Here is a 27,421-nt window from a genome sequence, read left to right on the forward strand (position 1 = left end):
GCACAGCAACCCATGAGCAAGTTCTCCACAAAGTGCCTTTTCAGAGGTCCTTAAGGCAAAGATGAGATGATGTAAGAGGAAGCAGTGTGACACATAGAACTGCAGCATCTGTGGTCAACCTGCGAGATGGGGAGAGGAAGTGGCTGAAGCCGGTTTTAATGAATTCCGTATCATTTTCACACGCACACACACACTCTGTGTACCCTGGACCTCTCCCTTAGACAACAAGAAATGTTTGCTGGATGGATGGATGGACAGGACAGATGGATAGGTGGATGGAAGGGGGAGAGAGGTGGTCCAGATCCAGGACCTGCTTGCGGACAGACACAGAGCCATATTAACAATGCAAGGTGACAGCCGTATAACTCAGTACAAAGTGCAGGAGAGGGTGCCCCTGCCTGCAGGCATTCAGGACGGGTTCAGGGTGCCCCTGATTTTGGAAAGTTCACTTTACCCCACTTCTCTTTTACAAAAGACCTACATTAGTACCTGTTTTTGCTAACTGAAAGAAACCCAAGGAGGATTTTTGCTTTGATGAAAAAAAGCGAAAAGCAAAAATAGCATTCAGGTTTGTCTTGCGGTAAGCCATTATAGAGGCAGCCTGCACCCCAAGCATAAGGTGGCGCCCCTCAGAGCTCCTTCCCCAGGAACCACAATCAGCATCTCAGCATCGAGCCCCCGTAGCTGTGAACTGTGTCTGAGCATCTGTGCTTTATCTCGATTTATTTTGTGCATCCGTTGGCAAGATGTGTCCTAAGGTAACTTCTTCTTTGCTTTACGCCATTTCAGCTTTCTAAAGGTTTCAAAAGAATGCTGTACTTTCAGATTGGGGCGGGTTGGTGGGGTGAAACGTGTTTGAGCCAGGCCTTGAAAAGGGAGTAGTTGACTGAAGACAGGGAAGAATGGGACTCCAGGTGAGAAGACAGCAAAGGCAAAGGCAGGAGGGAAGAGACGTGCTGCATTTGGGCAAAGTCCTGGTTGCCTGAACGGCAGAGTTAGGGGGACAATTACAGGGCTGTTTGGTGAGGTCCACTTAGAAGGACAAGTTGAAGTCGGGTGCAAGAACGGGCATGAGGGCAGGCTGGAAGGGTGTGAGCTGAGTTTGAATCCAGGCTCTCTGGACACTTAATGGGGTGAGACGTCACTTGGCCTCTCCAAGCCTTGCTCTCTTCAACTGTTAAATAGAGACAGTGATTCCCCTCGCTTGGGGGTTATTGTGAGGATGAGATGATATTTCACTTAATATGTATGATATCACCTTGCCCAGGACTCTTCTACAGTACAGACGTGCCATCCTTGGTTGAACCATTCCCCTGCTGATGGACACTCGGGTTGTCTCCCATTCTTTGCCACTTGCACACCTGCTGACGCAGACGTCCTTCTTCACGGCTCTTCTCATGGTGGTGGTTGTATTGCCACAGCCTAGGTTCCCAAAGGAATGAGTTAGATCTAAGTGATCCAGAGGGGTGTCCGTTATATAATAGGAATTTTAAGAGAAATGAGGAAAAGAAGTAGCAATGTAATGTGTGCAGTGTGTATAAAACAGTGTCCTGCATGGGTCTGGTACCTGCAGAGCCTCAGAGAAAGAATGTATGGTCTCCATCACACCAAATGGTGAGCAACGGTCACCTCCCTGGTGTGAGGGCTTGGGTATGTGATGGCCCAAATAGTTGGCCCTTCCTGTATACCTCAGGACCCTTGGTTTACTGCAATAAGCATGTCATTGCTTTTAACATTTGAAAGGGAAGTTCAAGAAAGTGTTTTTTTATATGAACCGTGAGAGTGACAATGACGGTGATCATGGTAACAGTGATCTTGGGGGTGCCTTGACCCTCTAGGGCCATCATTCTACCCACAGATTGGCAAAAGATCCTGCCTTCACAAAGGTCACTGGAAACTTCTGGGACTTAGGCTGCAAGACAGAAACATGACAGGGGTGGTTCTTATTTGAAACTCCAAGAAAAAAGGAACCACCACTCTAGCCCAGTCTGCTAGAGTGGCAGAGGGTGACCAGGAGTTGGTGATCCCTGCACCAACACAGTGGTTATGACTAAATGATGCCTCTCGTATTCAGGTTGCAAAACCCCTCCAGGCAAGAACCTAGGAGAGGCTTAATTTATGTCAGATGGTAATGAGCTTGTTTCTGAGAGGGGTTCCGCTGTCAGCCTGATTTTCTGCACACTCCCGGATCCCAGGAGATTGCCTGCTCTCTGGAAAACCAGGATCAGCTTGAGATAAAGGGTCCAGGAATCAATCAGGGCCTTAGCTTGTTTTGCATCAATTGGAATCATAGAATATCACCAGTAGGAAGGACTTTAATCTGAGATTTAACCAAGAAGTATTGCACGTGCAGCCATCCTGTTGAAGTGATGTTTGCCATGAGACAGGAGGTAAGAAGGAAGGAGGAAGGAAGGAACTAGAAACAACAGGAATACCTGTGATAGAGTGATGATAAATAAAGCACAGCCAGCCATCCTGGGGACTGTTATGCAGCCATTAGAGTGAGCTCTGTACCAGCTGACCTGGAAAGTGAGGTTTAGAGAGATGTTAAGAGCGGGTGTGGAGAGGGGCTGCAGTTGGCAGACTACGACAGCAGGCTAGATCTTGTCCTCTTCCTGGTTCTGTGCAGCCCATGATCTGAGAATAGCATTTACATTTTTAGCTGGGAAATTGTTTTAAAGAGTTTGAGAAAAAAAATTCAAAGAAGAAGAATATTTTGCAACACGTGAAAATGATGTAAAATTCAAATTTCAGTGTCCATAGTAAAGTCTTCTTGGAGCACAGCCATGATCACTCATCTGCACATTGTCTGTTGGAGGTGCTTTCACACTAAACAAGAATTCAGTGATTGCAGCAGAGACCTTGAAGGATGCAAACAGAAAATATGCGCCACCTGGCCCTTTCCTGAAAAAGTCTTCTGGCGCCGCATTTAGAGTACGGTGACATTTTGTAAAACGAGAGTGTGGAACACTGTTTTCGGCGCTTTATCGGAGTAAATGTATTACATTTGCTTATTTTTTCATTCATTTTATCATTTATTCATCATAGGCTTAATGCCTACTGGTGGGGCCAGGTACTGGGAGCTAGCAGTGAACAAGCAGATACAGCCCCTGTTTTCATGGAGCTTAGAGTCTGTGTCTAGATCTTTCTTTCTCTAGTATAAACAACCCTAGCCCCTCCAACCGTATCTCACATGATGACTTGGTGGTCCAGCCCCTTGCCTCCTGTCTCCCATCCTCCTCCCGCTATGTATCTTGATTGCTTCTGTCCCTTCTCAGGAGTGGTGCCGGACTGGTCCCATGCCTCCTGGCGTCTAGAAGGGAGGTCAAGGTCTAGAAGGGTTCGTCCTGAATCAGGTCACACTCTCGGTCTGGTTTCAACATGCTCAACACTCAATCTTTGCATTTCTAGCTCACGCTCTCCAGTGGACTCCAGAGGGAGAGGCAAGAGTGCTAGACCCCCGTCATGTGGTTGGGAGCAGCCACCCGCTATGGAGAAGGCTGCAGCCATGTCTCCACATGATGCCTCCCCAGTAAAACCAAAGCCACCTCCAGACTCATGCCCCAGTGCGTCAGTCTCTATGCAAAACCTGGAGAGTGGAGATCTGTTCAGTCCCAGGAGGAAGCCGGCTCTGCCACGGGGTCATTTGAGGACTGGGGTTTGAACCAGGAACCTCGCTTCAAGGACTAGCTTTCCCTCATCTTCCTTCATGCTCATGCCCAACACCTCCTAAGAGACAGCTTTACTTATCTCTAGAAAAACAGCACTGGATCGGTCATTGCAGCCTCTCCACATCTGTACACTTCTCTTGGCTCTGTTGGGCAGCTTGGAGCCCAGTGGTGGACATAATTGACCCTTTGGGGAGCTGGAAGAGAAGCAGCCAGGGGCCGGAGGCAGGGGAAGGAGTCATAGGGTCCCAGGATGGCGTCCAATGGCACGACCTCTTCCTTTTGTCTGGACCCTGCTGCGTTGAAGATCACCGTCAGCGTGGTCCTCACCCTCTTCATCCTCATCACCATCGCCGGCAATGTAGTCGTCTGCCTGGCGGTGGGCTTGAACCGCCGGCTCCGCAGTCTGACCAACTGCTTCATCGTGTCCTTGGCCATCACTGACCTACTCCTCGGCCTCCTGGTGCTGCCCTTTTCGGCCTTCCACCAGCTGTCCTGCAGGTGGAGCTTCGGCAAGGTCTTCTGCAATATCTATACCAGCCTAGATGTCATGCTCTGCACGGCCTCCATCCTCAACCTCTTCATGATCAGCCTCGACCGGTACTGCGCCGTCACAGATCCCCTGCGCTACCCCATGCTGGTCACCCCTGTCCGCGTCACCATCTCCCTGGTCCTAATCTGGGTCATCTCCATCACCCTATCCTTCCTGTCTATCCACCTGGGGTGGAACAGCAGGACTGAGCCCAGCAGTGCCAATCACACCATCCCAAAGTGCAAAGTCCAGGTCAACTTGGTGTATGGCCTGGTGGACGGGCTGGTCACCTTCTACCTGCCTCTGCTGGTCATGTGCGTCACCTACTACCGCATCTTCAAGATCGCGTGGGATCAGGCCAAGAGGATCCATAATGTCGGCTCCTGGAGGGCAGCCACCATCAGGGAACACAAAGCCACAGTGACCCTGGCAGCCGTGATGGGGGCCTTCATCATCTGCTGGTTCCCCTACTTCACCGTCTTTGTTTACCGTGGGCTGAAAGGGGATAATGCCATCAACGAGACCTTCGAAGCCGTGGTTCTGTGGCTGGGCTATGCCAACTCAGCCCTGAACCCCATCCTGTACGCTGCTCTGAATAGAGACTTCCGCACAGCATACCAGCAGCTCTTCTGCTGCAGCCCCACCGACCACGGCACCCACAGAACTTCTCTGAAGTCCAACAGCTCTCAGCTGACGAGGATTCCAAGCCAAGGACCCAGGTGGCAGGAAGAGAGGCCCCTGAGGCTCCAGGTGTGGAGTGGGACAGAGGTCACGGCCCCCCAGGGAGCCACAGACAGGTAACTGCCCCGGCAGCTTATGTGTGGGACGGGGCACAGGGACGGGGTCCCACTCATGGTAACAGCTGTTCCCGAGGCGCTGCTTTGGATGTTATGTGCTGGGAATTCTTCATGAGCACTTGGCAAACCTCGTGTTATTCCATCCTCCCAAACACCCGCTGAGGTAGAACTTTTTACCTCCATTTTTAAAAGGAGTAAGTCAAATCGCAGAGAACTTGGCCAGGGCCACACAGCTGGGATCTGGATAGAGCTCCCCTGACTCAGAACTGGTGGACCTTTTTCCTAGCTACCTTGTCCTTAAAATCAGGAGTCCTAAGTTTGAGTTCCAACTCGGCCACTTAGTTAATGGTCATAAGTGTTCACCTAAATCTGCCAGGATGGCCCTCAAATGGCCATGGAATAATGCTGCTGCCTGGGGGTTAAATCAGACCCCACTCAGCCCACCGTCACTGAGCACCTTTTATGCCTCAGCTCTTACTTTGGGGGTGCTCAAGTGGAGGGAGAAAGAGGACTGGCCAAGGTGGGAAGGCAAAGCCTTGAAAGCCAGGCTTGGACATTGTACTGTAGGTCTTAGGGGAAGATGGAAGGATTAGAAGCAAGGATGGGTATAACCCAAGCATCTCTCTACTTTGGAAAGAGGGCTCTGGTTGTCCCTAAGACATGGACCAGAAGAATGAGATGGGGACAGCAGTGAAGGGGGGATGTGGTACTGGTCCATGAGAGAGAAGAGAACAGAGCAAAATCTAGGAGGCTATTAAAACATAGTCTTGTAGACCATTGGATGTCTGGGATGCAGGAGATGCAAGAGAGAGGATGCCCCAGGACTCCACCCCCGAGAGGTACCCAGGCTGAAAAGATAAACAGGATTAGAATGACATTGAGATCAATTCACTGCTGACAAAACCCATGCAAGGTATTAAGGGGTACCTCACCAAAGACCTGAGTGGCCTGAGGAAGCTCACACATGGAGAGAAGGTTTATAGGTCTGAGCAAGCTCTATCTAGCTGTCGAGAGGAATAAATGAAAGGATGCTGGTAGAACATCTGACACATACAAATGCTCAATAAATGTCGCTTTCCTTTGTCTTCCCACAGACCATGCCTTTGCCCCCCAGAATGCTGGTCTGTGTGACCGACTCATCCATCCATCCATTCATTCATTCATTCACAAACATTTGTCAACTTCCTATCACATGCCAGGAACAGTGCTGAGCGCCAGGGATGTAGAAGTGACATTGTGGCATCTGTTTTGATGGACAGGTATGGCTAGTCAACTGTACAGCCTCGGTCTCAGCTCTGTGGCTTGAGCAAGTCTCTGCCCCTCTTGGGCCTCAGTTTCCTCATCTTGTAGAATGTGGGGTCTGTCCTCAAGCAGCCTGCCCAGAGCCACCTGAAGCACACATGTGCTAAGGGGCACCAACAGGCTCTACGACCCCCGGTAGGATACTTGTCCTCTCTCGACCTTTGAGCATCAGACTTGGGAAAAGCTTGCATGGACTCTGCACACTCACACCCTCTGGGTGCTGGTCCCTGTGGAGCATTGTGGGGATGAAACTGCCCAACTGAACCCCTCGGCCTTGTGTCCCTCTGGTCCTTGTAGGAACCAGGTGTGGAGGGTCCCGCCATAGACTTTGGTCCCAGGCCCTCCACCCGTCCACTGCTATCCTTATGGAGCATGCTTCATTGCTCCTGCAACCAGCCTCCTCCAGGCCTCCCTGCCTCTAGACTCTCCCTCTCAAATCCATCCTCCAAGCCACCTAAAGGCATCTCTCCAAAATGCAGACAGGAAGGCTTCCACGTCTGGCCTTGATAGATAAGATGACCCTGTCCTCCCACACTGCCTCATTCAGGAAGCAGACTCTGGTACAAAGCAAATTTAGTTCACAAAACAAACAAAGGACAAAGCACGGGGTGTGGACTCTAGAGAAGGCTGTTGACACTGTTCATTCTGGTTGCCATCCCACTTCCCACTGCTCTTACCTGTGGGACCTGGGTTAATAGGCTGCCTCTACCCCCAATCCTTAGGGAGCCACGCAGCAGGCACTCACCAGCAATGGCCAGGCCTCACTGAACACCCACTAGGTACCAGTTTTAGGTTTGCCACTATTTCTATGTATTAATCTTTCTGTGACGGCATCTCATCCCCACCCCTGTACCAGGTGCTAGGGTACAAAGGGAAATAAAGCCAGCCCCCCATCTCATGCCACCGCCTGTCTGGTTGAGGAAGAGACTGGCCACGTTTCAGAGCAGCACGTGCCCAGGCTTGAAACCCAGTGTGCAGGGCAGCCAGAGGAGGCAGCACCTGGCCCAAAGAGCCCATCCCCGGGAGCAGACCTCTGAGCTGAGCCTCCAATGTGGAGGGGAAAGACCCATTCCTCCAGGGTGGCACGCTGGGGCAGGGAGCATCCATCTCCTCTTCTGATCATCACAGCCACCCTGGCCACCAAGGCCAGCTGAGAGGCCGTGCCTGCCTGGGTCACACACAGCAGCCGCGGAGCAGAGGGGTCCGGCAGAGAAGGCTGGGGAACCAGCTGAAGGGCCTTATACTATGGTTGGGGGCATGGGGATCCAGGAAGCCAGGAACAGCCCGAGTTTGATTATCCAGTAGAGGCTGCCAGGGCGACTGGGGACTTGGGTGGCCCTCCATAAGGTTGGCTTCCAGCTTCCCTGATGACCAATAGTGTGTCCTTCCTGCTTCCCGTCTGGGAACAAAACCCAGCATTGGCCTGACAGAGAGCCCTTATCCCTGCCAAGGGGCCAGGTGTCTGCCCTTGGTTGGTGATGGCGGACGTTGCAGGGGATTCGGGCGGGGGAGCGGCACAGTCGCGCAAGGGGAGACTCCAAGAGACAGTGGCTGAGCTGTCTGGTCCTCCCTGCCCTGAGGCCAGCCAGCAGTCATCTCCCCAGCAGGATGCTCTGTCTGCCCCTTCCTGATCCCATTGTCCACCCTTACCCTGCCCCTCGTCACCTCTACCCTTCTCTGATCCCAGCTCCCCAACCTCACCCCTTCTGCTCCACCGACCCTGCTCAGTAACCCCCACTGCTTCTACTGAATACAGGCCTGCATTCGTTTCCGAGGTGGGGCTGCTGTAACAAATGACGGCGAACTTGGTGACTGGAAGCGAGACAGATTTCTTTTCTTACAGTGTGGGAGATCAAGATGTTGGTAGGGCTGGTTCCTTCTGGAGGCTTCAGAGGAGAATCCATCTCCTTGCCTTTTCTGGCTTCTGGGGGCCACCCGCCCTTCTTGGCTTATGGCCCCTTGCTCACATCACGCTGACCTCTCGCCTCCATTGTCACATCGCCTTCCCCTCTTCGGTAGCCAAATCTCCCTCTGCCTCCTTCTTTTAATAAGGGCACTTGTGATTCCATTTAGGGCCCACTGGGGTAATCCCGGATGACCTCCCCATCCCAAAGTCCTTAACTTAATCACATCTGCAAAGTCCTTTTTGCCATATAAGATGACTTTCTCAGGTTCCAGCGATGAGGATGTAGACGTCTGGGGTCCACGTTCAGCTACCACAAGTCCCAGCTCCCCAGCTTAGCACTGGAGACCCTTCATGATTTGGCCCCTGACCACCTCCCGACACCATCCCCAGGCCCACACCCACCCTCCAGCCCCTTCTGCCCCCACCGAAACAAACCACTGAGAGTTCATTCATTCGCAAGCACTCACCGAGAATTTGCCACATGCCAGCACTGTTGGGGGTGTAGCAGTGAGCCATGCAGAGGCCCTCTTCCCAGAGGTTCTCAAAACGTGGGCCCCCAGCCAGCAGCAGTCTTCTGGGAGCAAAGTAGCTGACGTCGGGCCACACAGCCTCATCCATCCGTGGCAGAGCTAGGATTCCGGCCCAAGCCCGTCTGACCCCAAAGCCAGGCTCTTTCCGTGAGGAAGTGCTGAATGGACATGAATTTAGCCCAGGCTCTGAGTGCTACTTCCATAGACAGCAGATGGGGAAACTAAGGCCCAGGAAGGCAAGTGACCTGAGGCCCAGAGCAAGCTGGGGTTGGGGCAGGGAGTAGACCCTGTACCTCTGGACCCCTGCCCAGGGCTCTTGGGTCTTTCCCCATACACTCCCTTGCCCTGCGTTATCTCCCCAGGCAGGGAGATAAGACTCCTGGGCACCAGCTGTCTCTCTCCGGGGTTGGGGGGGGGGGCAGGCTGGTACTTCCTCCTCTCTGCAGAGGCCCTGTGCTTGCGGCTGTCACCCTCCCAGGGACTGGAGTTTGAGCTCAGGAAGAAGAGGCACAAAGGGAGGCCAGGAGCCACAGGTGCCCCCCGACTGCCAGCTCTCTGCCCTCACAGGCCTCTTGCCAGCATTGCCAGGGCCCGCCCTCCTTCTGCTGCCAGTGAGACAGCATTTCGTCCAGCTGGGAATGGGCCTCTGCTCTGCCCTTCTGGTGCTCTTGGACTATGATACAGAGCTCTTATCCTGACCAACAAGGCCCTGCCCTGGCCGACGCTTTCCACTGCCCTAACTCCTCCTCTGGGCCCCTCGGTCCTGTCCCCAGGCCACGCTTAGTCCCATCCCACGCACCCTCCTCTCAGCCCAAGGCAGTCTTCTTACCCGTCTTGGGACAGCCTCTCTGTTCTGTGTCTGCTCCCCAAGACCGCAAGCTCCCTGAGGGCAGGCTCACATCTCTGTTGGTCCTGTCTAACACCTAGCACAGTACCTGGCACAGGACGCCCAGTAATATTTGTTGAATGAATAAGTGAATGAATATCTCATTCTAGGTCCCCAAGAGCCCTGAGAAGTGATTAATACCACCAGTCGCTTTAGAGATCAGGGAACCAAGTCTCGAAATGCCAAGTTCCAGGAACACAGTGGGAACTCAGAAACTCCTGGTTCCCTTTTCTAACTTTGACATCACTGTGGGCCTCCCGCCAAGTAGTGGTGTCAGCAGCGGGCCTCACAGAGGGATCCACCGGCCGCTGTAAATCATAGAGTCTGCGGGTGGAAAGACTCACACCCCTCACCCTGCCTCCCAGGAGAGATGAAGGGATCCCAGAACTGGGGTAGGAATCCAGACTTCAGACAACCTGGAAGCGGTCCATTGCGTCTCCACGCCATGTCCGCATTTGGCCAGGGTTTGGGGGCTGGGGAAGGGCGGAAGTGGCTTTATCTTCTGCTCAGAGTCTAGTCTGGTCTGGTAGAGGAGGCCGCAATTCCCTTAGCAGTAAAAAGGTTACATGACTGATGTACACACACTTCTTAAGAAGGAGGGGGCTTTGCTCAGAAAGGAAGTTTTGCATAATTTACCCTTTCAAGAGCCCAGACTTGTTTATTTGTATCATTTGGGTCCTGAAATAGTCTTAACATTTTGGCACATTGATTCCAGCATCTCTTAAGGGGCCTTTCTGAGCACTCTTTGCAGAGGCGCCCAGAGCAGCTGGTCCCCCTCCCTTCTCCCCCACCCCCACCCCCAGCCCCCGCCCTACCCCCAGCTAAGGGGCCTGGCTGTCCCCTGCACACTGGCATCCTGCTGGCTGCTGCTTTGTCACCTCTGCCTGGCTTGGTCACACCACAAGGCTCCTGGGGTGTCTTCCTGCCTCCGTGTGGAAGTTAGGGAGCCCGGTATGAGCCCTTGTCCCCCGCTAGTTAGGGGTTGGGTGATGTTAGACAAGTCATTGACAGTGTGAGCTGAAGTTTCCTTACCTATAAAACTATGATAATTATCAGACCTACTTTGCAGAATTGTGAGAATAAAATGGAGTCAGGGATACAGGCACTTAGCACAGTTCCTGGCCGGTGGCAGGTGCTTTAACAGACCGAACAGACATGAATTCTCCTTCTTTGCCATCCGTCTCTTTCTCTTTTTCTTTCTTTACATTTTGTCTCTTTTCTGTCATTTTCTATCTTTCTTTTCTATAACACTTTTATTGAGATATACTTCACATGCTATACAATTCACTCATTTCAAGTGTACAGTTCACCGGTTTTTGGTCTGTTCACAGAGTTGTGCAACTATCACCTCAATCAATTTTAGAACATTTTCATCACCGCAAAGAAACCCTGTAGCCTTCAGCTCTCAACCTCTCGATCCCTGCATTCCCCAGACAACCACAAATCTACTTTCTATCTCTATAGGTGTGCCTATTCTGGACATTTCAGATAATCCGTGTGCTTTTTTTTTTTTTTTTGGTATGCGGACCTCTCACTGCTGTGGCCTCTCCCGCTGCGGAGCACAGGCTCCGGACGCACAGGCTCAGCGGCCATGGCTCACGGGCCCAGCCGCTCCGCGGCATGTGGGATTCTCCCAGACCGGAGCACGAACCGGTGTCCCCTGCATCGGCAGGCGGACTCTCAACCACTGCGCCACCAGGGAAGCCCCAATCCGTGTGCTTTCTTGCCTGGTTGTTTCACTTAGCATAATGCTGTTGAGGTTCTTTCTTTCTTTTCTGTCTGTTCTTCCTTCCTTTCCTTTTTCCGTTCTGTTTTGTGTTTTCTTTCCCTCCCTTCCCCCATTCCCTTCTGTGTCCATGGTCCCGTTTCTCCTTCACCGAGGGCTTGGGCTTTATGGCAGCTCTTGGCAGTTGGTAGGCCCTTGGGGAGGGGGCCGGGAGGCTGCATCCTGGACCCACAGGTGGCCCACGTTCCTACCTCCCGCCTGGGTGGGCTCGGAAAGGCCGTTCTCAGGCCTGCGGGGCCTGCACTTCTACACAGCTGCGGGCAGAACAGCGGGATGCAACAAGGTATTAACCCTTTTCATCTTCTGTCTCTCCAGAGAGTTTGGGGAGTGAGACCCCCTTCCCAGCCCTGGAGAGGAAATCATGGGAAGAGCAGAGGGAGAGGAGGTGGGAAGCCTTTTACAACCTCAAAAGTCAAGGAGAATAAATCGTGGCCCTCCCAGGAGTCACTCGAAAGGTAGAGAACCCCTCCTTTACCTCCCTGGTGATTGTGCCTTTGAAGAGAGCTGGAGGTCCCGCCAGTGCCCCGCCAGCCTCCCTCCCTCCCTGGCTTTGCACAGACCCCTGCCCCAGCCCTTTCCCCACCTTCCCTGCTGGGTCCTTGTGCCGAAGATCTGACAGGACTGCTATGGAGCTGCCTTTCCAGGGGCTGTGAAGGGGAGGGAAGGGGAACCATGCCTTCGGGGACGCTGCTAGTAGCTTTGTGCCCATGAGAAAAAGGTGAACACTCTAGGTGAACAAATTAAGAGAAAGCCCTTTCTCCAGGGGACCCAGCCCCAGGCCACACAGCTTGGCAAGCAGAAAGAGGTCTGGATTTCAGCCCCCATGCTCTTGTGCAGAGAACAACCTGCGCAACTACAGGGAGGCCCTGCAGACCTTCCAGACCCCTGGGAGACAGCAGGGTGGAGGGCGGGGCTCTGCGAGCCTCTTCTGCAAAGGGCCACATAGTAAATAAGTTAGCTTTGCGGCGCCTATGTTCATCACCACCACTCAACCCTGGTGGTACGGCGCAAAAGCAGCCCCAGACAATACTTAAGTGAATGGGGGTGGCTGCCTTCCAATAAAACGTTATTTATGGGCACCCAAATTGGAGTTCCATATCATTTTCACCAGTCACAAAATGTTATTCTTCTATGCACCTTTTTTTTCAACCATTTCAACAAAATAGGTGGTGGGCTGAGTTTGGCCCACAGGCTATCGTCTGCCAACCGCTGGTGTAGGGGAAAGGAAAGGGTGCCAATTCCAGCCCCAGCACTTGCTGGCTCCTTGACTTTAGGCAGGTGGCTTGCCCTCTCTGAGCCTCAGCCTGCTCATCTGCAAAATAGGGATAAAAATACCTCCCTGTGAGGACTGTGATGAGCCTTAGCACCGATTTGTGCAAAGCTCCCGACACAGGGTAGATGCTTGTAAGGGGTCATTTTTCTTTCTTCCTTTCTTTTCCCTTTATTTCTTCCTGCCCCCCTCCCTCCTTCCCTCCCTCTCTTCCTTCCTTCCTTCCTTCCTTCCCTCCTTCCGTCCTGTGGCCCCTCTGTAAAGGAGCAGCTGAAAAGTCCATGGCAGGCTCTGTGGACTTGTGTCTCAGCTGTACCACTGAATCGCTCAGTTTGGACCCTGACCCTGAGCCTCGTGTCCCTCCTCTGAAAATGGGGGGCTTAGATCCAACCCAGGGGACCATTCCAACACTAATTATACATAAATGCTTAACAAGAGAGAGAAGTTATGCCAAACCCCCAACTGTATTTGTGTCAAAAATCTTCTGGCGAGGGCGAGGGGGAACCTGTTTCTCATACTAATGAATCACCCTGAGTATGCAGGCAAATTCAGTAAAACATATCCTTGTCGCAACCTGAGCTTTGAGTGCAGGGGTCACAGGCAGGTAGGGATGCAGATTGGGTACAGGACAGAGCTCCTAGAGAGACCCAGCCTGGCCGACAGGGGACCGGGGCTTCTCACTGCCTCTGCCACGGACAGGCTGTATGGCCTTTAGAAGATCACATCCCTCTCTGAGCCCCAGTTTCCTTATCTGTCAAAGAGAGCTAAGGCTTCCAGCAGATGTCACTGCTCTTAAAGAAACAGCAGTAAGTCAGAGGGCTCTCTGTTTTAGGGTGATGCTGTGTTCATTAAACCTACAGCAGCTGTTTGAGGTAGTGTCAGGGGACGGGGACAGGGTGTGCCTGAGACCCAATGGGTATTTTAGGGTGTCCTTTTTTTAAAAAAAATAAATTTATTTTATTTATTTTTATTTTTGGCCGCCCTGGATCTTCGTTGCGGTGCGCGGGCTTCTCATCGCAGTGGCTTCTCTTATTGTGGAGCACGGCGCGCGGGCTTCGGTAGTTGTGGCGCATGGGCTTAGTTGCTCCGCGGCATGTGGGATCTGCCTGGGTCAGGGCTCGAACCCGTGTCCCCTGCATTGGCGGGCAGATTCTCAACCACTGCGCCACCAGGGAAGCCCTAGGTTGTCCTTTTAATGCAAGGCTGAATAAATCTTTGTGTCTTCTTCTCCCAGCCTGAGGCTCCCTTGAGAAGTGAGGACCATTCCCTCCCTGCCCATCTCTGGGCAGGGAGGTGGGGGGCAGGGGAGTTTGTCCCAGTTCCCAAAAGTGGCATGTGGCTCTGCTTGTCCACATCTGATCGTGCAGAAGGCTGCAGCTTGCAGGGAGGGCCACAGGCTTTGGGACTCACGGGCGGGTGGACGAGACTCAGGCCTTCCTCATTCCAGGACTGAGCACATGCCAATGTCACCCAGGGACAGACGCTCTGGGTGGGCAGCAGGGCATTCCCCAGCACCCAGAGGATTGGAGGGAACTTCCCTTTTCCACACTGACTTGGGAAACACAGAATATTTATAAATACTTCATCATCATTGAAATGGAACGCTGACAGTCAAAGAGAAACTCCATTCCCGTTGCCATCTCACACAAGCCCTGAAGCCACGCTCTGTACTCCCTTTCTGTCGCTCATGAGAGATGTGGTCCTGATATCATGGCGACAAGAGGATCCACGTGTGGAGATCCTAAGCAGGTCTCTGCGCTAGGGGCTGCCGAGTCTCTCTGATTCATTCACTCAGTCATTCTTTAGTGCCCCTTCCCCGTAGGGTGTGTGTGGGGGGGCGGTAAAGGGGGTGACTAATGGATCTATGAGATGAGCTGTTAGGGTACAAACATGTGGGATAAGTGCTGGGACCTGGCAGGTATGGGAACCAAGAGGGCCCCGGGGTGGTCCAGGAATCAGGCAAAGCCTCCTGGAAGGGGTGATGGCTCAGCTGACTCCTGAGGGACAAGCGGGAGTTTCCTAAGCTGAAGGGCAGAGGTTAGAGGTGCCGTCCTAGGCAGAAGAGTCTGGAAGCGGGGGAGGAAAGGAGGGACGGGGAGGGGAGAGAGGGACCGGGGACTCACAGACGATGGGAAGGTGACTGATGGGCAGGTACTTCCTTTTCTGAAACTTTGTCCCTATCTGAAAAGTAGGACTGATCATCCCATCCCCTCCCTCCCAGGGCTGGGCAAAGGACCAAAGGCGTTAATGCTTGGCTTGGGAAGGAAGCTTAGAGCAGAGCGCGGAGTCCGCTCAGGTGTGAGAGTCTTTGCTTCATTCTGCTGCGGATGCCCACAGGCCACCGCTTCATGGACGGTGGAGAAACGTACATTCTCCAGGTCAGGGGCTCTCAGGCACTTCCAGCTGTAAACACGGTGACTTTGGAAGTTGAACCCAGTCAATCCAAGAGTCTCTCCACTGCCCCCTCCTTCCCTCCAGGGCAAGCTAAGTTCCCGGAGGCTGTCTGGCCCCCATGGCTTCCTTCTCCATCCATGGTGCCCATGCCATGCCTGGGCCCTGGGGACACAGCTGGCCTGCTCCTGGCCTTACCTGGATTGCTAAGGAAGAGCCACACCCTCCCAAGGGCCTCGGCCTCTGCTACAGGCCCCCAGGAATCGCCCAGCAGGCAGGCCCCAAGGCCCAGCCACAAGCTAGGTCTCACTGTAGGTCTGGGAGATTTTAGGGGCCTCTTGTGCCCCATGTGAGAGCAGAGGACCTGGGGTACAGAGCTCCGTGAAGCCTCCTCATGGCCATGTCTGCAGGCCCACCCCCCTTGTCCTAGGAAGTAGGACACAAGCCCCTCTACTTTCAGACCCTCACCTCACCTCCAATGAGCATTCTGACCCCCAAAGGAGAGGCTGGGGGCGGGGCCCACTCTAGCAGCTAACTCATCCTCCTGCCCCAGCTTCCTCTCTGGGTGGTGGGGAACTGCTCTCACAGGCTCCTGAAAGCCAAATGCCCTTGAACTCTCTCACCGTTGTTTCTGCTTCTGTTCCGAGTCACTGCCTGAATGGCGGGGCGTGTGTGTGTGTGGCACTGGCAATGGGGACAAGCCCACTACATCTCAAATTAGTATCCTCTCCTACCCCACCAGCGACACACCACACACCTGACACACTGGCCCACGTTCAACATCTAACTAGCCGGTGATGGTGACTAGTAACCACCACTGCCCTGGGAGTGGTTGAGCCTGGGAGAGTCAGACTGCCTGATTGCCCTTGGGCACGTTACCTCTCCTGCCTCCATTTCTTCATCTGTAAGTGGGGATGTTACTAGAGAATAGATATACAGGCCCGAGAACAGTGTCGTCCACAGCAGCTCACTGGCAGGCATGGGGCTCCATGAGGAGCCTCGAGACTGACTAAAATGCTCCCCTATTGTTGTATTTTGCCCTTGTCTTGGCGTTATTTTTGCTCTTATAAGCAGTCCTGTGATGAACATCTCCATGCAGAGAACATTCTGTTTCTTTCAGATTATTTCCCCAGAAACTGAATTTCTGGAACCAGAATTACTGGTGAAAGGAGAGGGATATTTGAGGGCTTTTGTTACACTTTGCTTAATTGTTTTCTAGACTGGCTGTACGGGGGCCCACCAGCCACCTCTGAAGGCATTACTTACTGGACACCACTCAGGGGGAGGGTCCTAGAAGGGTTGTGAGGGGGACTGACTAGGGCAGAGGTATAGCTGGCAAGGAGAAGGGGTCTCTGGCATTTAAGGATGGACAGAGGGGCAGGGAAGAGGGAGAAGAAGGGGCTAAGGAGGAACCATCAGAGAGGTGAGCCCACGTCCAGGGCCTGAGCCGTTCAGAGACTACAGAGCAAATAAGTCTTCAGTCAAAAGAACTGGCATAGTGATGCCAGGAGCTGAGCCCAGGATGCAGCGCCCGGCCCACCTGGATGACCTTGGGCAAATGGCAGCCTCTCTGAGCCTCAATTTCCCATCTATGAAATGGGCGTGACCTTTCGCCTGCCTCAGAGGGGTGGGATGGAGTGAGTGAGAGGACATGACTTTGAGAGTTGCCTTGGGCACTGTGGGTTCTTTTTCCATGAGCACCCACTGGTGTGAGTGGGCAGGGTTTTGGGGGTTTCCTTCGGTTTTAAAAAACTTTCCAGAGTTTCAGGGAGAGGATTGGGCAAGCCAGCCAGTCTCAAATAGATGTTACTTAGGGTTGAAGCAGCCGGGCAGGGTAAACACAAGATGTCCCTTGGGACTGGGGAGATCTGAGCATGGCCCAGAGTCCACCTGCACTGGACGGGGAGGGGAGGTGGGGGCAGGGAATCTCCAGCTTTGCAGGTGGACCAAGCTGGGCTCCTTCAATCCTCCACCACTTATTTGCTGTGCAAGTGAACTAAAGTTCTTTGGGCTCAGACTTCCTCATCTGTTGGAGATAAGAATATCGTAACTCTATCATACGTATCACGTGGATATTGTGAGAGTTCAACGTTAAGTGCCTGACCCATGATCACTCTCAACATTTTATTATTCTGCCGTCTCATTCGTCAGCAAAAAGTGGGTGACACGGAGGCAAAGGAAGGGTTGAGTGGAAGTAGGCCGCGCCACGCCTTCACTTCTCCTTCAAGCAGCAAGCCCAGCGTGCTATAACAATGCCCAACACTCCTCACCGGCTGTGTGTCCTCGGGCAAGTTTCCTAACCTCTCTGTGTCTTAGTTTCCTCCTCCATCAAATAGGGGGACTAATAGTACCTAGCCCTTGAGGTCGAGCTAATATTTACAAAACGCCCAGAACCAGGCCTGGCGTGCAGCAGGAGCTCAGTGTATGGTGGCTGTCGTTTGGCTGCTCTTAGGGCTCAGAGCATAGGCTTTGGACCTAGCAGACATGGCACAGAGCCCTGTTCCTCCACGCACTGGTGTGACCTTGGTCAGGCAGGTCACTTAATCCCACGAAGAGCCAGTTCCCTCAACTTTAAAGAAGTGGGTGGTGGGGCCCCCAAGGTACCCCAAACACACAGTAAGCACTCAACGTGACTATTGACTGAGGGCCAGACCCATGCCCTGAGGCCTTGGCTCTCCCAGTGGTGGGTGCATGCTTCTCCCACCTTATCTGTCATGAAAATGAACACTGTTTTTGCAAAACTCCTGCAGGAAGCCTTTGCCCAGCTTGAAGGACAGAAAGAGAGCTCCACCTATGGACTTGGCCCTGGGCGCCCATCATCCTGCCCTGGCCCTCCACCCTTCAAAGCAGACGCTGACACAGGCAAACCCTCTGTGTTTACTTCCGGAAAAGTATGAGAAGGCCCTGAGAAAAATCATTTCTTTCATGAGTGGAGGGCTGAAGTTCGGTCATTTCGGCCAAATACTGGGAAGTACTGGTTTGTGGTAGAAAACAAAGTTATTTGAAGATAACACTCATATGAGTGGGCTCTGGGTAACTTGGCATCCTGAAATTTCCACCTCATAGCTTATTTTAGGACAACGAGAAATTAGGTCTGCCTGGAGAAGAGGGTCACCCCTGATTTTGGCAAAAGTGTAAGACAAGGGAACAGACACTTGGTGGGCTGTGGCTGGCTCCCAGGGCACTAGAGGGCCATTTCCCCTTTCTAAGCTCTCCCACTTCCCTTTCCTCAAAAAGGAGAGGGGACTTTGCACTGACCCAGTTCCCAAGATATACGTGAAACTACCCTTCTGGGTGTGGCAGTTCCCCCAGATGCTTGGGTGCAGGATAAGCAAGGGTCTGGGTTCAGGGAGCAGCCCAGCCTACAACACGCAGTCCCTCAAGGGCCAGTTCTTGGTGACCCTCAGGGAAAAGCAGCTAATGGCTGTACCTGTCTTGGGAAACAAAAGAGGAGGGAGAAAGGGAGAATCTTCTGGAATTTCTAAACCTTTCTCTTCTCTCATCACTTCTCCTGGCTTCTACAACACTTCCCCTGGGATTATGCTCATTTTACAGACGAGGAGATGGGCTTCGACAGGGAGGTGGAGTTGTCTGAGATCCGACAGCAGGGGAGTGAGGAAGCCTCAAACTGAATGCATGACTCCTGCTTCTAAATCTCACATTTTGTCCCAATCCTCCCAACGCAGGGCTGGTGCTCAGCAGGTATTTGCTGAAATGGTCACCATGCCTCACTGTCTGTCCCAAGGTCCTGGCTCACAGTGCTCTTCTGGGCTGGTAGGAGTGGGAAGGTAGATATAGAAATAAAGCCAGCATGAGACACCACACAGAGTGGGGTAAGGGCTGCCCCACAGCCCAGGGAAGTGCTTTTGCTTCTGCTGATCTGTGAACTTGGGAAGTCAGAAAATGGGAGAATCACTATCGAAAATGAGATTGGCTGGCTTTTTCATTCATTAGTTCACACACACGATTGAGCACCTCCTATAAACTTGGACAGTGGGGTAGATGACGAAAGATCCAACACCTGCCTTTAGTCTGGGAGATAGGTAAATTGATGGTTAACCCAAGGAGGTAAGTGTCTCAGCAGAGGGGCTGTAGGAGCCAGGAGGGAATCAGTAATCCTGGGAAACCTCAGAGACAGCTTCCCAGAGGAGGTGATGCCTGAACAGAACCTTGAAACACTTCAAAGTGCACAGCAAAGAAGGTAAAGGAATTGCAAGCAATGGGGATGACATGTGTATAGGTGCAAGTACAAGACAGAGCAACGTGCGCATGCGGTGGTTCTGTGTGATAATTTGTACTATAAGCCGTAGATGGTAATGGAAAAGGTCACTGACAGTCATTATCTGTAGTCCTTACAATAGTCCTGTGAGCTTGATATTATTAACATATTTCACAGATGAGGAAACCGAGGTTCAGAGCGAGACTGAGCAAGGCTTCTCACTGAAACTGGGTCCTGACCCCTGGTGGCTGAACATATTATAGCACCCACATGTGAAAAGATATTCAAAGAACATTTATTTGAGAATGCTATTAGGACACTATTAACTGTCAGTTGCAGAAACCCAGTTAAAAGAGGCTGGGATTGGTGGAGGTAGGGAATTAGCTTATAGAACTGAAGAAATCAAGAGTAGCTTCAAGTTGGATTCAGGAGCTCAAATGTCATCACAAATTTGTCTTTCTCCAGCTTTCAACTCAGTTTCACCCTGTGTTGCCTTCATTTTCAGTTAGAGTCTCCCCATGGGGCCACCAGGAGCTCCAAGCTTACATCTTACCATCTTAGTAGCCCCAATGGAAAATATTTCCCTTTCCTCCCGTTCCAACAGAAAGTTTTAGGCTTAAGTTTCATTGGCTGGATGGGGTCCTGTCTTTACCTCTGTACCCAGACCTGGAGCCAATGCAATGAATAAGGTAAATCTCACCTCACCCACATGGGCAAAGAGTAGGGAAGTTTGGATTCCAAAGAAGAATCAAGGTGTTATTACCAAGAGAAGGGGAATTGATGATGGGAAGGTAAAAATAAGATGTTTACCATAAGCACTTGGCAGACAACCTATTATGTGCTCTCCTAGAACCCCAGTTACACCTCCGAGCCTCAAGTGTCAGAGCTCAGGGCAAAGATGGGCCATAAGGGAGTCCAGGAATATTAAACGTACAAGTATCTCTAGATGTGTGTGATGTAATAAAGTCTACACAGTGTGGGGCTCCAGCTTAGTGTCTCATCCCAACTTACATTTGGCATGGATGGCAAGCTAAGTAAAGGAGGAAGGGCTCCACACCACTAGACATTATTAAGTTAAATGTGCATGGCAAACAAATTTAATAAGAGGATGGAAATTCCATATGGTAAGGAGGAAAGAGAAGGAGAAAAAAGGCAGTTTAAAACAAAGCAAAAAAAAAAAAAAGACAGGAAATTTTAGAAAAGATGGGACAAATGTAGAACACAAAATCACATTGAAGAAATTAGTCAAAATATATCAGTAATCACAGGACATGTAAATGGAATAACCTGGGCCAATTAAAAAAAATAGAGATTGCCAGATTTGATTTTTTTTAAACCCAGACAAATACTTTTACAAGAGATAGACTTAAGGAAACAAAAAAGTTGAAAGCATAAGGAAGGAAAAATAAGATATACTAGGCAAAACTAACCAAAAGAAATCTGAGTAGCTATATTAATATCAGACAAAGTGAACTGTAAGCAAAAAGTATTACTAAAGATAAAGACCATCCTTTGAAAAAAGATTCAATTCACTAGAAGGATAAGAATTCTAAACTTGTATGTACCAAATAAACCAGCTGCAAAAAGTAAAACTGACAAAGTAACATTGACAAAACCACAAAGAGAAATTAATCATTAACATCATAAGCAAACAATATTAAGACTAAAAGGGAGATATTATTATAGATTTTGCAGCGATTAAGAAAGATGATAAGAACATTGTGGTCAATTTTATGCCCCAAACAAGGGAAAATTCAGATACAGTGCACGAATTCCTAGCAACAGAACTTACCAAAACTGACTTGGGAAGAAATAGAAAACCCGAATGGTCCTATAAACATTAAAAAATAAAGAAAGTGGGCTTCCCTGGTGGCGCAGTGCTTGAGAGTCTGCCTGCCGATGCAGGGGACACGGGTTCGTGACCCGGTCCGGGAAGATCCCACATGCCGTGGAGCGGCTGGGCCCGTGAGCCATGGCCGCTGAGCCTGCGCGTCCAGAGCCTGTGCTCCGCAACGGGAGAGGCCACAACAGTGAGAGGCCCGTGTACCGCAAAAAAAAATAAAAAAAATAAAGAAAGTGAATGAAACACCAGTAGTACTTGGTTTTGCTAAGGAGTTCTACCAAACACTCAAGGAAAAGATCGTTCCAGTCCTGCTCAAACTCTTCAGAGAAGAGAAAAAGGGAAACTCTCCTGTTTATTTGATGAGGCCAGTAGAGTGTAGATTCAAAAACAAGTATGAGAAGGGAGAAGATAAAAATGAGAAACAACCCAGATGTCCACCAGCAGGTGAATGGATAAATAAATTGGAGTATCTTCCCATAATGGAATACTTTATGACTGTGAAAATGAACTACAGGTTCACGCATTGACAGAGTTTAATCTCAAAAGTATAATGTTGAACAACAACTAAAAAAAGGAAGCTGCAGAAAAGAATCCTAAAACATGATTCCATTTCTATAAAAGTAAAATCCTGGCAGAACAACACAGTATATTATTCAGGGGTACATACATATTTGCTGAAACAAATCAGGGGCTGGTAAATTCTATTTCTTAACCTGAGAGGTGGTTACACTTGTATTCACTTTAATATTCTTTAATATTTTAAGCCATACACATGTGTTTTTTATATAGCCTCTTTGATATATTTCATTTAAAAATATTTTTTGACACAATCTCCACATAGCAAAAAGATATGTCTGAGTAGTGGAGTTATTTGAGATGCTTATTTTCTTCTTTTTGTTAGTCTCTATGTTCTGAATTTTTTACTATGAACATGCGATACTTCCATAATAATATTATTTTAAATGATTTTACAGCCTTTTAGAAGGGAGGTAATTTCCTAGCCTAGAGCTAGCTTGTCTTGGATCCTTTCAATCTAATCTACGTGAAAGTCACCTTATCACACTTCAGGCTCCATCTGGAATGTTAATCCAAGGGTAGATACCTGCCTACTTGGTCAAATATGTACACTGCTGGCATGGAGAAGAACCGGAGCCTCTGAAGTGCAGGGGTGTGACCTGGAGGTCCAGGTGAGGGCAGGTGTTCTGGGGACGGTGGGGCTGGCCAAACCCATGAGAGAGCTTGGGCCATGCGAGGCCTCCAGTACTGGCTAAGCCAGAACATACCATGCATCCAGGGAAGCTGGGGTGTTGGCTGTGGGTGTTGGCTGTGTCCTTGTTCACAAAGCCTTTACAAAAGCAGGGATCCAGACCTATACTCCCCTCCGATGGACTCTAAGGGGAAGCACAATGCTTTGCTCTCTCTCCATGTGGAAGAGAGTGAGTTTGATTCCTCTGGGGGCCAGAATACCTTAACAGATGAGGGCTAGAGCTGAGGCCAGGCACGAGTTTCACGGGACATCCGGAGGACCCGCAGTGAGTGTCAGGACCAAGCAAGGGCTAGCTTCCAGCCTGAAACTGGATGAAGAAAACTACTGCTCCAGCCAAGGCAGGGAAGCAAGAAACGAAGTAGCAGCCATTGCCTTAGACAGAGCTCAAGCCAGATTTTGTCCTGCCCTGGAGCTGCAGAGACCCCAGGCAAAGCGTCTAGGGACACCAAGCAATGCTTAGCTTCTCCTGCACTGGGGCCAAGCATGAGACAGGGTGGGCCAGGACTTGCAAGGACACTCCTCAAACCACAGTTGCTTGCAAATCCCCTTCCCTGTGCAGCCCATAGTCCTCTCCCAACTGCATAATTTACACTTAAGTCTCTACACCACCTGGCTGTTTTCACTGAAATATATTTATAAGACTTTATATCATCACCATAAATGGAAATGCAGTATCACTTGTGGAAAACAGAAAGTACTTGTGAGCATAGAAACAATGACACAAAACAATGCCACCCAAGTTTGGCCAGATCCCATTGCCTGATTAAAGCTCTGAGCCTGCCCGCACTCCGGGTTATAAAGGGACACCTGCGTGTTGAGTACTAAAAACACAGGCCCTCCACACTGAGGCTTTTTCTCTTGACCTCAGAAGGCTTGAAATAAAAACGATGAAGGAATTCTTACTCACTGAAAGTATCGGAAGGAAAAAGCAGGTCAGCTGTCCACATCTTAGCAGGCAACAGGCCAAAGGAATTTTGTATACCCAGATATGGGGGAAGTCTTTCTGAAAATGTATGTCAAATACTTTGTTAAAAACTTTCCTCCCAAGTGTTTGGCTAACTTACGTTCAGTGACCTTCAATCAGCTTGACTCAATGGACATAACTGAGGACCTACTATGTGCCGGCAGCCACTTAGTAGGGGTTTGAAAGGCAAGCGCCTTGCCTTCAGGGACCACACATTCTAATGGAGAGACAGACACATTCACAACTGATTTTAATGCAAGGCTGAATAAATCTTTGTGTCTTCTTCTCCCAGCCTTCCCCCAACTCATGCAAAACATGATGTAGGTGTTCAGGAATCATTTTATTCAGACACAGAAATAGCAAACATTCACTGGGCTCCTACCATGAGCCAGGCAATGTGTGGGATACTTTTAAACATATTTTATAACACTTAATCCTTTCAAGAATTGGAAAGGTGGTTATTTTTACCTTCACTTAAGGTTCAGAGAGGTTAAGTAACTTGACCAAGGGTACACAGCCTGTTAGAAGCTGATTTGGGGTTTGAAAGCAAGTCTCCTGAATGCTCCCCATTGTGGGTTGAGGGAACAAGTCCCTGTTTCACGTGGGAGGTTCCCTGCCCCATACCACCCCCCCCTTCCCAGCTCCCGACTTAGAAGAAGCAAAGGCCAGAGGCAAGGTCTGGCCCAACTGGCCTTGCTCAGTGGTCACCTCAGCCCTAACCTATGCTTGTGTCTCCCCAGGAAGCCAGCGATGTCCTGCACCCTGTGCTCCAGCAATCTTCTGAGCTGCTGCAAGAGCCTGTGGGCGCTTAGGTTCCTCCAGAGACACATGGGAGGCCCCTTGGAGGAGCAGCCGGGAGAGCCACTGTCTGAGGAGCTGCTAAGGACACTAGCCCAGGAATCGGTGAGAATGCTACCCTCCGAGGCTGTCTAGACCCAGCCCCAGAACGCTGAACATCCTGCTTCTGGTCACCAAAATTTGACTCCTGGAGCCACTAAGGACCCAGCAGCCGCCCCCAAACCACCGAGGACACACCCTAGCCTGAGTCTGGGGACTCCCAGAGCACATGGTGGGTGCTGGGGTCCTCTGGCCTAGGATGGAGCAGACTGCTCTGCACTCAGACTCCCCTGGGTCTGGGTCTGCTGAATCCCATGGGTTCAAAGCTCAGGTTGGTGCTGGCCCTGAGTCACGGGCAGAGACGGTGGGACTTTCGGGGATGTGCGCACAGGTGCATACACAGAGGTGTATGTGCCGACACACGCCTGCCCTCTGAGCACAGCAGAGGGTTGTTGCCACGAAGCATTGGCCTCTCACTCCCTCGTGGGTTCTGCGGGATGAAGGGAGGGAAGGGAAGGGAAAGGAAGGCCATTAGCCTTTAATGAACACCTACTGTGTGCCGAGTACGTCACCCGCCTGAGCTCACGTCATCCTCGTTACATGTGGCAGGGATGGTTGACCTGTCTTTACAGGAATGGAGAATGAGGCTCAGAGAAGTAAGGGGCCACTCAGCTAGAAAGTGTGCCTGGCACATAGGAGGCACTTGAGAATAGTTGCTAAAGGAAGGAAGGAACAAACAGACGAACAGACAAATGGGAGGGTGGGTAGAAGCCCATGCTCTTGACACAACACTACACTGCCTCTCAGGAGAGGCCACGATATTTCCTTGACTCAGCAGACCCTCCTGCTAGCGAGGCTCAGACCCGGAGCCTGGGGGGGTCCCTTCATGCTGCAGTTCTGACCCTCTCTGGTGCTTTCTATCAACAAGGAGTGGCATGGAACAGACTTGCTGGGGCAAGTGTGCGGGGCCACAGGGAGGGACAGGGAGAGGTGGGGTGGTGAGGACATGACAGGCAGGGGTGGGGAAGCTGGTCCCGCTGCACCCTCTGCTGGATGTGGGACCGTGGGTGTGGCGGCGGACACCTTGGAGCAGCTCTTTTCTCCTCTGTCCTAGGGGCTACGCTCTCCTTTCCTATTTTCAGGGTTGTTGAAGAGACCCAAAGAGGTGAAGGAGGTGGCAGCCCCAGAGAGATGATGGTGTTTCTGGGCTCTCCTCGCTGACCGCTGCCCCTCCCTGAGCCCACTCTTCCCTTGGTTCCAAGAACCCCTGTTGTGGTCCCCCTTCCCCATCGACCCCTGCCTTTTCAGTCCCTCTTTCAGCCCACCGTTCTCTCCCCAGCCACCACATGTGCTGTTCCCCAAGGCTCAGTCCCGAGTCTTCTCCTCTCACTGCGATTTCTCGCCCTCTGTGGCCTCGTCTCCACCCACTGAAGGTACCAAGAGACTTACCTCTAAGGAGATTACTCACACATGTGTACCTGGAGCCCAGGCTCCTTCTGGGAGCCTTTGACTAACTTTCAACCTCACCGTGAGCATGTCCACAGCTGCGCCTTGACCATCTCCCTGCACCGCTCCTCTCCCAGGGTCCCCCTTCTTGGACAGAAGCCCTGCCATGGGCTCCAAAGGTCAATCTTGGCATCAACTTTCTCCTGGCTCCGCACGGTCCATCCTCTTGTATCCTAGCTCCCGCTTGTATCCACCATTTACCTGGTTCTCTCCACCTGCCCTGTCATCACTCAGTCCCACTGCCATCCCCTCCATCAGGACAATTGAAACAGCTTCCCGTATTCCCCACTGGCCTCCCCCAAGCCCACCGTCCACCCCACGGCCACACTGGGCTGTGCAAAATGCAAACCCGTACAGAAAAACATCTTTCCCACAGCCCTCAGGCCCCGCGTGGTGGGCTCCGACATGCCTTCCAGCCTCCTGTTGCCCCACACTCCCTTCCATCTCTTCATCCCAACCCTAGCGGCCTTCTGCGTTGGGTTTCTTTATCTCACGGCTCCTCCAGCTACCAGGACACACACAGAGCTGTTTCCATGACTTGAAAAGCTCCTCTTGCCCTTTCAGCCACAGGATCTCAGCCAAAACATCACTTCTTGAGGGAGTCTTCTTTGACCCTCCCTATCGGGTCAGTCCTCCCACCCGTACCCACAGAACTGTCCTTGGAAGCCATGGGCATGGTTGTCATTTACAGTCATCTGTGTGGTTCCCTGACCCCTGTCCGTCTCCCCTACTCAGGAGGTCATGAGTCCTGCCTATTTCTGTTGACCCTTGTATGTCTAGCCCTTAGAAGACTGTTTGGCCTATATAAGGCACGATTTGCCCCAGTGGCCCCCAGAGATGCTCAGTCTCTTGGCTGGATTCCTTCTGGAAACCCCAGGATCCCCTTCTTGGAAATTTCCCCAGGAGTCTGAGACAGGTGAATCTCTAAGTCATGGCCAAGTCGATGGAGCACAAGACTGGTCTGGCTGATCACAGACTCAGCTGGTCAGGGCCGAGGTCAATGTGCTCACATGCCACTTGCCACTGCAGGTCTGACTCTAGCCGCCCCTGCCCTCCTGGGGGCCTCCTGGAGCCCCTGATGGCTGCAGAAGTGGGGCGCATGCTCCCTAGAGGAGAAGCATCTGTGGTGGGCCCTCAGATCCATGTTTTGTGTTACCATCGTGTTCCAATAAAGCTATCAAAACAGATGCTGCCTTGCGGTTTTATTTTTTCACTTCCTGGTGAGGAAATACTCCCCAAACTTCATCATATGGTGTGTCTTGATTTAGAAAAAGAATTATCATAAAATGTTGGGGTAAAGGCCAACTGGGAAATTGCCTTAAAAGGTAAAAGAGTTTTCAGGTAATTAGGTCTCACCTTGAAATGCCCTGTTAGAAATGAGGGGCGGGCTGATCAGAAGGGTCAGATCTTCCTCCTGCTCACCTAGTGAGCCAGGTACATGGTCGGCGCTCAGTAAGTGTTTGTGGAATGGACTATTTCAGAAATTGTCAGATCCAGAGATGCTTTTGGTAGGTGGGAGAAAAAGACATCTTTAAAATGGAAAACTTGTCAATCGGGGAAGTCTTCCACAGTCAAGAGTAGGTGGGCGAAGTGTAGGTAAAAAACCAGGTCAACGAAAAAAATTCATTGATTCTGTGCAAGGAATGATTCCCAAAGGCACCCATGAAAGGGTTTGGAAAATGGAGGGAGTTGACCAGTGTCAAGGTCACCGTTTGAT

At 51.2% G+C, this 27,421-nt stretch overlaps 1 protein-coding gene across 5 annotated transcripts in view; it reads left to right on the forward strand.

Moving 5' to 3' along the window:
• HRH2 (histamine receptor H2) overlaps positions 1-26,873 on the forward strand; it is a 47,102-nt gene extending 20,229 nt beyond the window's left edge. For 3 of the 5 annotated variants that reach the window (XM_060296626.1, XM_030829890.2, XM_060296627.1), the window contains 2 exons: positions 3,412-4,997; positions 24,102-26,873. In XM_060296626.1, the coding sequence (XP_060152609.1) occupies positions 3,922-4,997; positions 24,102-24,294 (1,269 nt within the window). In that variant the 5' untranslated portion in view covers positions 3,412-3,921 and the 3' untranslated portion in view covers positions 24,295-26,873. Of the gene's footprint in view, positions 1-3,411; positions 4,998-11,722; positions 11,863-24,101 lie in introns of all 5 variants that reach the window. The other 2 variants (XR_009563511.1, XR_009563512.1) reach the window with 2 other exon arrangements.
• Positions 26,874-27,421: the final 548 nt, after the last annotated feature.

This window comes from Globicephala melas, chromosome 3, assembly GCF_963455315.2.
Source record: "Globicephala melas chromosome 3, mGloMel1.2, whole genome shotgun sequence".
NCBI lineage: Eukaryota > Metazoa > Chordata > Mammalia > Artiodactyla > Delphinidae > Globicephala > Globicephala melas.